The sequence below is a fragment of the Ostrea edulis genome, chromosome 8 (genome assembly GCF_947568905.1).
Source record: "Ostrea edulis chromosome 8, xbOstEdul1.1, whole genome shotgun sequence".
Lineage (NCBI taxonomy): Eukaryota > Metazoa > Mollusca > Bivalvia > Ostreida > Ostreidae > Ostrea > Ostrea edulis.
The window spans coordinates 2,534,804-2,548,282 of NC_079171.1; the positions used below are offsets into that span (position 1 = coordinate 2,534,804).

Here is a 13,479-nt window from a genome sequence, read left to right on the forward strand (position 1 = left end):
GCTGTAGGCAACATATTGTTCAAAGATAAAACTAAACTGCTGTTGCCCTAAGGACATTTTTAAGTCACCTGAGTCACTCAGGTGATCTATTGTTGAAGATCTGCGTCCATCGTCGTGCGTTAGCAATTCAGTATTTTTAACTTATGGATAACTTCCATTCCAATTCTTTTCAAATTAAAACTGATAGATATTGTGCAATTGATTGTTTTTTTTAACTTATGGATAATTTGCATTACAATAATTTTCAGATATGGTATGAAACATCTGTGGGACAGGGAGATGAGGGATTTATTGCAAATTGCAGGCTTTTTGTAATTTGCACCACTAGGGAGTAAAAAGAGAGGTGGAGAAAAACTTACCGAAATTTACCAGTTTCACAAAAATCTTCTTAACAACCGCACATCTATAATGAAACCTAAATGCATAGTCTTGTAAAGCAGGAAGACTTTTACCAAAATTAAACATTTCATTACCTCCTCGGATTTCAGGGTGAGGCTCGACTTGTCATGTAATGTTTATGTGTAAAACATTTAAATAAGATATTTCAATGCTACTGATACTACAATGAAACTAAGTAAGTACTTACTGGGTGCCCTTTACCAAAATTGTAAATTTCATGATCTTAGGAATATGAGTTTTGATCCCATATATCGATTATGAGATCGTTTTTTTATTTTGCTGATGCTGTATAAAAACTAAATGTAAATTTAGAAAAAGCAAAAGAGGTTGTACCTAACATATGAATTTCAGAACTCAAGAGTTCTGACTCATGGACGGGTCCCAAACAGTCATGTAATGTTAAATGTAACATGTAAAGGCTTCCGTCATTATTAGTACTTCCAGGGACATTTGTGTATTAAGAACACATCATTGTTTACACTGCTGCTGATTATTAAAATTGAACTTAGATATGTAGAATAGGAATATATATATATATATATATATATATATATATATATATATATATATATATATTAGAAGTTGATTCGGCACAGTTGTAAATAAATATTGAAAATCAGAATGACACATTCCATAAAAAACAATCATTTACTGCTAGCGCTTTCTCCATGTCTACATGGTTCATCAGGCAGTTCAAATATATATACAAAAATTGTTTAGTAACGTCTTTGTTATGACGTCAATTAAACGAGTCCTTTATGACGTCATAATAACGTTAACTGGTAGCGTTTGGTAATATGTCTATTTTGTAAAAATATTATGCTAAATTGTAGTTCAATTATTCAAATAATTATTTTCTATTAAGGCTTGGATTGAAAAAAATTAATAAAATAGTCCTCTTTGGCTTTGCGAGTTATTTCATTTTCAGTCCACATTTTAAAGAACGGGAACACTTTAAATTTACCACCCCCGCATTCCGCAAAATGTTCACTACATGGGGTGTTCCGCACACTAGGATCTTTTACTTGTTGTTTGTGCACCCTTACTCGCGCATTAAGTTTGTTCGTTTGTCCTATGTAGTTTTTTAGTTGATGAACCATGTAGACATGGAGAAAGCGCTAGCAGTAAATGATTGTTTTTTATGGAATGTGTCATTCTGATTTTCAATATATATATATATATATATATATATATATATATATATATATATCCAAAATTGAAATAGAGTCTCAGTAATCGGATACTAATATTAAAAAATATATATGAAAAGAAAACACAGAAATCCTCCGTAAAGCTTCATTTTCAGAAGCTTTTCAAAAATGTATACATAGCAGTATCATAGTAACAGTGATTATGACGTCAAAGTAAACGGAACGTTAAATGTCTATATTATGACGTCATGGATATGTACAACTATGATCTGGAAAAAGTATGGGAAAATCATAGGCAATTATAAAAGACTATTAAGTTTTGGCTTTAGAATACCAATGAAATGTTTTTCTTTTTCCCGTCTCTGAATAGCACTGGCACATCTGAGTTTATAAAATGGGAAAATGTTAAATCGTTTTTTTACCACACGTTTCCAGGTGTGCACTTAACTGGATTTGTCTGTATTCAGGTGTACTGATGTGCTGCTTATGCACACGTACACGGGCACGGAGAGTGTTACCAGTTTCACCAATGTAATATTCCCTCCATCCAGGACATGTGATGGCGTATATGACATCCTTTGTATCGCATGATATGTTAGCATTAACTTTGAATTCTCTTCCGTTAAAATCATAACTGGTCCCTTCTGTAATGTAGTCACATGTACCGTATCGAGGGTCCGTACATTTTGACACTGTATAAGTACGGTCATCTAATCGGGAGGAACAAAGTATTCTCTTAAGATTTTTGGGCTGGCGTTTACTCCTAATAAAACGACAGTTCTTGTATATGCCTTTTGTTTGTTCATCTTCTCTAAGTAGCCTGTTTAATTCATAAACAATTGAATTGATGTTTTGATTTCTCGGATTATAAGTATGTACAAATGGTATTATTTCTCCGTCATTAGCACATCGTGTGTTTGAAAGTAGCTGTATCCTATCGCACTCCTTAGCCTTCATTATTCCATCGTCTACAAGTTGTTCTGGGTATTTTTGGCTTAATAAATACAATTTTAATTCCTCCAAGCGGATATCCCTCCTATCGATATTGCTGACAAATCCTTCTTGCGAGATTATATGGTATAGCTGTTTTAGTATGGTGGGGATGGCACGATCCGAAATGCAGGAATTGGTGTGTATCTGTGGGCTTATAATAAATACCCGTATTTAAGCTGGTATTTTCTTTTAATATAAGAACGTCAAGAAATGGCATTTGCATAGCATATGTTTCCATCGTGAATTTGATATCCGAGTTCATTTGGTTTAGTAGATCGTAAAACTCCGATAACTTATCGATATCATCATCCCACAAGATAAAACAATCATCCAAATATCTCTTCCATTTAGACTGTATATTATCTGCAAATTCTGCCCCCCCCCCCCACATACACAACGTACATAGTTGATCATGCAACTTATGTTCTAGATAACCTAGGGTTAATGTTGCATAGGTAGGTGCGACTTTTGTCCCCATTGCAGTTCCCTTATTTTGGAGGTAATGATGGTCGGAAAAAGCAATCGAGTTGTTGTCTATAACTAATTTTAGTGCTTCTAAAATAAAATCCTGTTGGAATCTGTCATTAAGTACATCGGAGTATTTTTCCATCCAGAACTTTACCGCTTCCAATCCTAATTCTGTAGGAATATATATATATATATATATATATATATATATATATATATATATATATATATATATATAATTTACAACACTTATTCATTAGGCCCGACTGTTGATCGGATATGTATAAAAAACAATATACTACTGAAATGAAATAATTTTCTAGATTATACAATCATCTTAAGACATTTAGTGTATACAGTTATCTAGGGACAGGTCTTGGATCATTGTTGTCGCACTATAAGTGTTCTAAGCTGATCAGTCACAACACTGCATCAGCAAGGTGACTCAGGTGAGCGTTGTGAACCATGGGCATGGAAATGCATGCTTTTATAGGCGTACCATAACCATTGCTTTATTTCTCCTAATACAACCATATCTAAATTATACACATATCATAGAAATATTTGTTTTGACATGTTCTCCAAGAAATTATTTAATAAAGATGAAGATGATCCTGGTATAGTCCCTGAAACGTTCTACTTTCCCACTTGAACGGTGAACACACGCAAAGCGAACGGTGAACGCACGCAGAGCGAACGGTGAACGCACGGTGAATGCACGCAGAGCAAACTGAGAACGTAATTCTGTGAACGACGAGCGCACAATGAACGCAAAGTCGTCTATCCATTCCGGATCTTTCCCTTGGATTGTATTTACTTTATAATTAGGTAGATAGTACACATATATCAATACATCTGATTGTTCATTTATGTGCAAGTACTGGATGTATTTTTCACATGAAAATGATCGTAAAGTTCACATCAATGCACACACTAGTCATGCACAAACAAATTAAAATTTCATATTTGAGATACAACTCAACTGTATGACAAACGGGATGATTTCAGTGTTTCCATCGTCAACTTCCCATATTTATTTAGCAATATTCCATTATCACCTGCATATGGTGTTTATATCTCTCAACTGATTCGATATGCAAAAGCTTGGTCTGCGTATAGTCAGTTTTTAAATCGAGGTAAGCTACTGACAAACAACTTGATGGTGCAGGTGTTTCAACAATCTCGATTGAAGTCAGCATTTCGCAAATTCTATGGTCGTTATAACGATCTAGTTCGTCAATACAACCTCGCATTGGGTCAAATGCTGTCTGATGTGTTTCATACCGATTGTTAAGCCGTTCTTGGCACACTGATTTTGACTGCGGATAACTCCGTTTACCGGATCAGGATATAGGGCTCACGGCGGGTGGGACCGGTCAACGGGATGCTTACTCCTCCTAGGCACCTTATCCCATCTCTAGTGTGTCCAGGGGTCCGTGTTTGCCCCACTATCTATTTTTGTGTTGCTTATGGGAGTCATGAGATTGATCACTGTTCGCTATCTTCACCTTGCACTACATTGTTTACAGTATTACATATATACATGAAATATAGAAACACATATTCTATAATATTTAGAAATCTTGAAGTTTTCATAAATCATGAATATTGGTGCGTCATTTCGGTATACTACATGTAATTAGATATTTTGACTTAAGATGTATAATACTTAATTTCGTAATACAAGAGTATAAACGATGTATGTGGAATAAGGATCGTCTAGTAATTAGCAGGTACATGTATATATACATGACTTCAAAATTTGGGAGCGTGGTCGTTTGGATTACATGCTATTAAAAAAATCAACGAAAGAAATCAGGATAAATGCTTTAAACAAACACCGCGGATAGAACAGGTATCTCGTATTGACACTTGAACCTTTGTAAATAGTACATTGTAGAAACGGTTTATTCCCACGTATAGATTGCGTAATTCTTTACTGCAAATACATGCATAGTACAATGTATATCAACATGGGGAAATAGTCCCAGAATTAAATAATATAAAACGTTTATCCCCACGTAGATTTTGCGTAATTCACTTTATTGTAATTACAGATACAGTATATCAAACTGAGGATATAATCTCCCAGAACTACTGTAATATACGTACGCACAAAATAGATAATGTGACCATGAATTCACATTTAGATTATGCAATATTTGTATATTTTTGATGCGGATAAAACTGTTTATTGCACTGAAATATATGTATATCATCTGTGGGGCAGAATTCTACGAGAGATATTTCATCTTTATATTGGAGACAAACGATTCAAAAGTTTAAAATGTGCGAAATTGAGTAAAGACATTCATTGACAATGTATCTCATGACTATAGGCGTAAAATAATCAGACAATAGATGTCAAATCAGTTTGACAGGAATGGGCATTTAAATATACAGTACAGTATCGGTTTTCTTAAGTAAGAGTGTGTGTGTGTGGGGGGGGGGGGGGGGGGGCTTAAGACATATAATAAACTGATATAAAATTCATGTCAAATGAGACAAAATTATATATAATAAATTGTGCTTTTATAAAACTTGAAAATGTAACAATGATAATTCCGTGGAGCGAGGTATTTATTAACTAAAACTGCCTCATTTTCGTACATGTACCAGCGCTCGTTGCTCAATCCTCGCTTCATATACAGGTATAAGAGTTAAATTCAAAACTGAAGGCTCTTACCTTTCTCTCATTGAATTTTTCCCACTTTTTAACCGAACAATATTTATGTTTTGTAATGATAATAACAATTATTTATTCTCTTCTTTGATATTGATGAATGATCTGCAATTTTCCTTGCATTTTTCCACTTGATAAACCTGAAATTGGAACTTTATAAATCAAATTTCTGATATAATAAGAAAGTTTCCTTTCACCCTTATGCGCACGTTCCTTTCTTCAGTTTTGCTTTCCTACGAAAATCGATCCTTTGACTTTGGTGTTCCGAATGATATTGAACGGTGAACGCACGGTGAACACTTTGTGAATGGTGAACGCACGAAGAGCGCAAAACTGTAAACGGAGAGCGCACAGTGAACACATGAAGAGCGAACGGTGAACGCACGTTTAGCGTACGATGAACGCAAGGTGAACAAACGGTAAACGCACGGACAGCAAATGGAAAATGGTAAGTAGAACGTTTCAGTATCAACAGCTGTATGAACCCTTATGTATATCGAATTGAATGAAAATTGTGATCAGAATTCGGAACGTCTATTTGTCTTGGTATTAAGTTTAAGAACAAAATATAGCTTATTTGTTGCCAACCTACCCTAATTTTGACTTAGAGATTAGTGTAAAAACAATTTATATTTTGGCTTTAACATTCAACATGGGGCTCACGACGGGTGTGACCGGTCAACAGGGGATGCCTACTCCTCCCAGGCACCTGATCCCACCTCTGGTGTGTCCAGGGGTCCGTGTTTGCCCAACTATCTATTTTGTATTGCTTGTAGTAGTTATGAGATTGATCACTGTTCGTTATCTTCACCTTCCATTCAAGAAATGTACTTGTCAAAAACAGGTCAATTGAAATTAGTCTGTGAATTATGCAGATCACTTGAATGTATTTCATTTAAAGTATATTTTGAGTATGTTGATATTTATATGTGTTCTTAATAATCATAAATTGTGTTCCTAAATACCCAGACCCTCAACATCATGGACACACTAGGTCTCAGCACTCAGCTAAAAGTACGACAATGTTCTCAATGCCAGGGGGACACTGAGTTTTACTGTAACACATGTAAATGTGATCTGTGTTTATAGTGTAAAGAGAAACATGTCATTGATCTACATACCAAACACCATGGTGTTGCGATTTACCGTGAGAAGTTCAAATGTGTCCCTTTACGAGCGACATGTGTCAGACATCCAGACAGAAAATACAGAATGTTCTGTTATCAATGTAATTATTCCGTGTGTAAGAGCTGTACAGACCATAGAACACACGCATTGGTGGATCTTACAACAATCTATCAAACAAAACGAAAACAACACAGAGAAATCATTGACAACATCAGAAGTGAGACTCTCTATAACTGTCGTGTTCTCCTGGCAGGAATCCAAACTAATATTCAAACTTGTTCCCCACAAATCTGTCACCATCATTCACAGATGTTCACAAAAGCCGAGGGACTGAAGGATCTGATTGACACTGCAGTGTGTGATGTTAAAAAAAGATACCGAGGTTTATTGATTGATAGAATACAACAGCAAAAGAGAAACATGAACAGACACCTCACTCACATCCAGAACTATGAAGACAGATATGAACAATCAGCAAACAGAGCGGTACAATTCCTCTTGTTTATAAAGACCAGTCGTGTTCCCCAGATAAAGGACACCCCTAATCTGCCACAACATATGGTGCTGTCCGTAAGTGAGGGATTCAACTTGGAGGATGTGAGTCAGTTCTTGAGGCAAATCCCACAAATGCATATGACAACAAGAAAACGACAAGTAGGAATAGACGAGTGTGTGAAACTGATGTCCACACCTGTATTACACACGTCTGTCTGTGTGACAGGTGTTAGTCGTGTGTTACACATATCTCGTGTGATGCCAGATGGTGTCTGGGTGCGCGATTTTAGCAAACTCATATTGACAGATACAACAGGAGACACTATACACCGTGTGACAAATATAGGAACATGGTATGGATGACTATACACAATCAACAGCTCTAGTGAACTGATTTATATAGACAGTGATTATAATATGAAGAAACTGTCTGTAGGCAGTGGAAATGAAGAATGCACTACACTGTTAAGGAGACCATTATCATGGAGACCACAGTGTGTGTACTGTTCCCCATCCACTGGGGAATTGATTGTCGGAATGTTAAACAATTATACAGGCAAGGTAATCCGATACAGTAGTAGTGGTCAACACATCCTCACAATTCAACACGGCAACACAGGTCACACGCTATATAATGTCCCTCACTACATCACAGAGAATACGAACGGTGATATTATAGTGTCTGACTGGATTCATTATGACCGTGGTGCTGTAGTGGTGACAGAAAGCAGGGGGCGACATCGATTCTCATACACAGGACCTCCATCAGGATCATCACTAGCACCACATGGAGTCTGCACAGACGCGCTGTCACACATCCTGGTGTGTGATGATCACACCGACACAGTACAAATGATTGACAAGGACGGTCACTTCCTGTCTCTGTTACTGACACGACAGCATGGGATAAACAAGCCATGGGGCCTGAACTATGATGATAAAACTCACCTTCTCTGGGTTGGATTACGAAACACTAACATAGTGTCTGTATATAGATATATACAAAGGAAGTACTCTCTGACTGGTAAGTACTAGTAGTACTATTGTTTATTATACTATATCATATATATATATATATATATATATATATATATAATCCAAATAGAAAGAGTTGATATCACATAGTCAAAATAATTCAATAAAAAAAATCAGGAAAATATACAGTTCCAAAATATATTTAAATCACTAGCGCTTTCTGGATTTTAACATCCATCCTCAGGTGAATACAAATTTTAAATAATGTATTTAAAATTTGTATTCACCTGAGGATGGATGTTAAAATCCAGAAAGCGCTAGTGATTTAAATATATTTTGGAACTGTATATTTTCCTGATTTTTTTATTGAATTATATATATATATATATATATATATATATATACAGAGGAGATACTCTCTGACTGGTAAGTACTTGTAGTACTGTAGTTTATGTACTATATCAGATCTATACAGAGGAGGTACTCTCTGACTGGTAAGTACTAGTAGTACTATAGTTTATTATACTATATCATATATATACAGATGGGGTACTCTCTGACTAGTAAGTACTAGTAGCATTGTAGTTTATTGTTGTATGAAAGATGAAGATAACGAACAGTGATCAATCTCATAAATTCTACAGGCAATACAAAATAGAAAGTTTGGCAAACATGGACCCCTGGACCCACCAGAAGTGGTCCCTGGTCCCTAAGAGGAGTAGGCATACCCTATCGACTGGTCACACTCGCCATGAGTTATATATCTTGATCAGGTCACCCATAGTAAAAATCAGTGGGTCCAGAACAGCCTTACAATCGGTATGAAACAATATAGACATTTGACCCAATGATCAGTGTTGGCAACCTAGATTGTTATAACGACCATATAATTTTCGAAATGTTGACTTTAAACGAGGCTGTTGGAACCCCTGTACCATCAACTTGTTTGTCAGTGGCCTTCTGCTATTTAAAACTTGATCAGAAAAAGCTATTGCATATCGAATCAGCTGAGATATATTAACACCATATACAGGTGATAATAGAATATTGCTACAAAAATATGGGAAGTTGACGACGGAGAAGCTGTAATCATTCTGCTTGTCATAGAGTTGAGTTGTTAGTTTGCCGTTTAGATGTATTTTCAATAAAATATTTGAGTATGAAGCAAATGTGGTATCTTTAATTTCGAGCACACTGGGATATATTCAATCGACATCTGAATGAAACTTATTATTCTTAATAGATAACACGTCATCGATATATCTAAATGTCGAATTGAAGGCCATAGCAAGATATATTTTTCGTCTCAAGTAGAAGTTTTGAAAATAAATTCTGCTTCATAGAAATATAAAAAAACAGGTCAGCAAACAAAGGAACACAATTCTTGCCCATGGGTATTCCAACAGAATTTTGGAAGACCTGAGCACCAAAGACCACGAAAATATCGTCAATGAGGAACTCCAGCATATTTTGTTCATTCAACTTTATTGTACTTGTGTGTGGAATCAGAGTTGTGTTTATCAAAGGATTTTTAGGATGACTGATCACTATATATGATTTTTGTCGAAGAAGCAACTGTCTTTTAAGTCAGAAAGTCTAGTCTTTGATTTGTCGTGATGAATGGTTGTGCAAAGGGTTGAACAGTCATAAGAATATCACTTGCAATTAACGTCGTGTATTTATAAATATTGTTATGTGTGGTAGACTGGGCCCATTTTTAACGAAATGGATATCTTGTTGTACTGTCTTGTAAACCACGCAATGTATGTCATTTGCAATTAATACCAAAAAGCATGAAAAACTGAGTGTGGCTACCACAAATTATATGTTGTACAACAATTTCAAATTTCTACATACACTAGATAAAATGTTTCATTGTTCATGTTAGAATTCCTTTTGTAGAATCTATCATTCATCACCTCCCTTGTTCTATTAAAACTTCAGATGATCCAGACAGAGATGGACGGATCACGGAAGTGTCAAGTTATGAAGAGGTTCAGAAATCTGGAAGAGAGCTGGAAATCTGTGAAGAGTCTGAGTGTGAAGAAAACAGTGAGGGTAGCCGCGAGGAATCTGATCCTGATGAAGAGGACACTGCTGAATCAGGGACCAGGGAAGATGATATTGAAGAGGAAAAAGGATAACAGCGATAGTAAAGAATTAGAGGAAACCAGCGAGAATGAAGATGAATAAGATGTGTATGGGTAATTACATTGAGATAAGAAAGATTTGTCTGAAAAAGTGACTAGGTCTAATAAGTGACATATGAAAGGTGAAGATAACGAAAAGTGATCAATCTCATAACTCCTATAAGCAATACAAAATATATAGTTGGGCAAACACGGACCCCTGGACAAACCAGATTTGGGATCAGGTGTCTAGGAGGTGTAAGTATCCCTTGTCGACCAATCACACCCGATGTGAGCCCTATATCCAGATTAGGTAAACGGAGTTATCCGTAGTCAAAATCAGTGTGCTAAAAACGTCATCATAGATCTGCCCTAGAATTTCACTTATGTATTTCCAGAACCATAATTTTTTACTAGATTTTTAGCCTTTGTAACTTATATTTAGTACTAATGTGACCGATAAGGCCGGTGGGCCTGTTGTTTCTATCTCTGAGTTCTAGTCATTTTCAAACTGAAATAGTCAAACACTAAAATTAGGAAATATATTTCTCTTCTTGAATTTTGCATAATGACGTCTGTGCTTTTTCTACAATGTGTGGGTCTTCTTTGGGTGATGGGGGTGGAGTGGGAGTGCTGTTTCTTAAATCAAAACATAGGTTGTCCGTGTTTTGTAGATGTCTAAAAGGTTGACAATTATGTTATCAGGTCACCAAAACTGTGTCAAGATATGATTTTCCACTCTTCACCTGAGACATGTATGTCAACTGGCCACCACAAAAAGATAATTACTTAATCTTCCACTCTCCACCTGTGTTCCCAAACATAATTCATGAAGAGCCTTAAAAGAAAGCAATATATCACAAGCTGAAAAGACAAAATCTTGGGACTTTAGCATTGGAATACAGTACGGGCAAGCATCAGCTTTCGGTTTGGAATTTAATTCTAAGTTGAGTGAATCCTTTTGATGACACCGAAGAGATTCCACAAACTTAATTGTCTTTGGTCCTGTTGATGAGAACAAGGAAAACATTGACCCCAGTGTGCAATACAAGTGTTGTGAAAACAGTTTTATGTTTGTATAAGAATTTGTATAGACCTTTAGTTTAATGTTTGTATCAGAAATTTTGTATATTACAACATTTATTTTGATGATTGTATCAGAAATTTTGCATATCAGCACATTTAGTTTGATGATTGTATCAGAAATTTTGTATATTACTGCATTTAGTTTGATGCCTATCATAAATTTTGTACATTAATACATTTAGTTTGGTATTTGTATCAGAAGTTTTATATATCACTACAATCAGTTTGATGATTGTAACAGAAATTTTGTATTTTACTACAATTTGTTTGATGATTGGATCAGAAATTTTGTATATTACAATATTTAGTTCGATATTTGCATTAGAAGTTTTGACAAACTTAGATCTCCGGTTTCTTGTATAGTTGTCATTAACATTGCATTGTTTAAAGAATGTTATATCAGAATATAATACTGTCAAGTAAAAATTAGTCTTGTTTGAATTTATTTTCTCATGGTTGGTAGAAACACAATGCGTTTCTGCTTTCAAACCAGCTGTGTATTATCGTAAAGAGTGTTTAACAAATACTTTAAGTGTTAGATGTGGTTGTTATTTTGTAAAGACATCTTGACCGGAAAGTATCATAAACGCAACCATACTTTTCTGTTAAGAATACTTTATAATAATGACCTTAACATTTATCATTTAAAGCTATTGTTCTATGCTCTTTACATGGTTCTAAAACAGATTAATAATGATTGGGTTTGGGGAAATGAAGGCAAATGTTTATTTCACGGAAGCCCCTCCACCCATTAATAAGTAGTTTTCCGGGTCAAGCATTTTCCAATTTTAATTAGACAGGCGGGTATTTTTATGAGCTCACCTGAGCTTAAAGCTCAAGTGAGTTTTTCTGTTCACCTGTTGTTTAACATCTGTCCTTTCATTTGTCTGTCTGTAAATTTGTACATTTTCAACTTCTCAAGAACATTGTGCACATTTTAAGCAAACTTGGCAAAAAGCACACTTAGGTAAAGGGCTTTCAAGTTTGTTCAAATAAAGGGTCATATCCCATTCAAAGGGGATAGATCACGAAATGCAAAAAAAAAATAGGGTGCTGTCATTTAAAAATCTTCGTAAGCATCACTGGGCCAGAAGAGCTGCAATTTAGCTGAAAGCCTACTGGCCTATTGTAGATTCACGTTTGAAAGAAGTAGGACCCACGCGGGTAGGATTAGACCACAATAGGGGATTCAAATTTTACATACAAATTTGTAGGGAATAATCTTTGAATATCTTCTCAAGAAGTATTGGGTCAAAAGTTGACATTTACACGAAAGATTCCTGACATAGTGCAGTTCCAGATTTTCAAAAATCATGGCCCCCAGGGGTAGGTTGGGGCCACATTATAAGAGCAAAGTTTTAAATACAAATATATAGGCATAGGCATTACACATTCTTCTCAAGAACCATTGGACCAAACAAGTTTACATATACATGAATGCCTCCTGACATTGTGCAGATTCAAGTTTGTAAAAATAATCTTCCGGGTGCAGGTTGGGGCCACAATTTGGATTAAAGTTTTACAAGCGAATATATAAGCCCTGATACAGAACTTCTAGCCATGATACAGAACTCCAAGTCATGATACAGAACTCCAAGCCATGATACAAAACTCCAAGTCATGATACAGAACTCCAAGTCATGATAGATAAATCCAAGCCATGATACAAAACTACAAGTCATGATACAAAACTCCAAGCCATGATACAGAACTCCAAGTCATGATACAAAACTCCAAGCCATGATACAAAACTCCAAGCCATGATACAAAACTCCAAGTCATGATACAGAACTCCAAGCCATGATACAGAACTCCAAGCCATGATACAGAACTCCAAGTCATGATACAGAACTCAAAGCCATGATAAAGAACTCCAATCCATGATACAGAACTCAAAGCCAAGATACAGAACTCCAAGCAATGATAGAGAACTCGAAGCCGTGATACAGAACTCCAAGCCATGATACAGAAC

The 13,479-nt window shown here is 35.6% G+C and overlaps 2 protein-coding genes across 3 annotated transcripts in view; both read left to right on the plus strand.

Annotated features, from left to right (window-relative positions):
• LOC130049361 (uncharacterized) overlaps window positions 1–7,680 on the plus strand; it is a 26,698-nt gene extending 19,018 nt beyond the window's left edge. The window contains exons 3-4 of the mRNA XM_056146813.1: window positions 249–311; window positions 6,784–7,680. Of these exons, the coding sequence (XP_056002788.1) occupies window positions 249–311; window positions 6,784–7,680 (960 nt within the window). The remainder of the gene's footprint in view (window positions 1–248; window positions 312–6,783) is intronic.
• On the plus strand, window positions 6,149–11,928 carry LOC125662717 (uncharacterized). 2 transcript variants are annotated; one of them, XM_048895044.2, is made up of 3 exons: window positions 6,149–8,341; window positions 10,237–10,496; window positions 11,127–11,928. In XM_048895044.2, exons 1-2 carry the CDS (start codon window positions 7,735–7,737, stop codon window positions 10,434–10,436), a joined length of 807 nt encoding a protein of 268 aa, XP_048751001.2. In that variant the 5' UTR covers window positions 6,149–7,734; the 3' UTR covers window positions 10,437–10,496; window positions 11,127–11,928. The 2 variants fall into 2 exon arrangements, with proteins under 2 accessions (XP_048751001.2, XP_048751002.2); XM_048895045.2 differs by having other exon boundaries at window positions 10,237–10,490.
• Window positions 11,929–13,479: the final 1,551 nt, after the last annotated feature.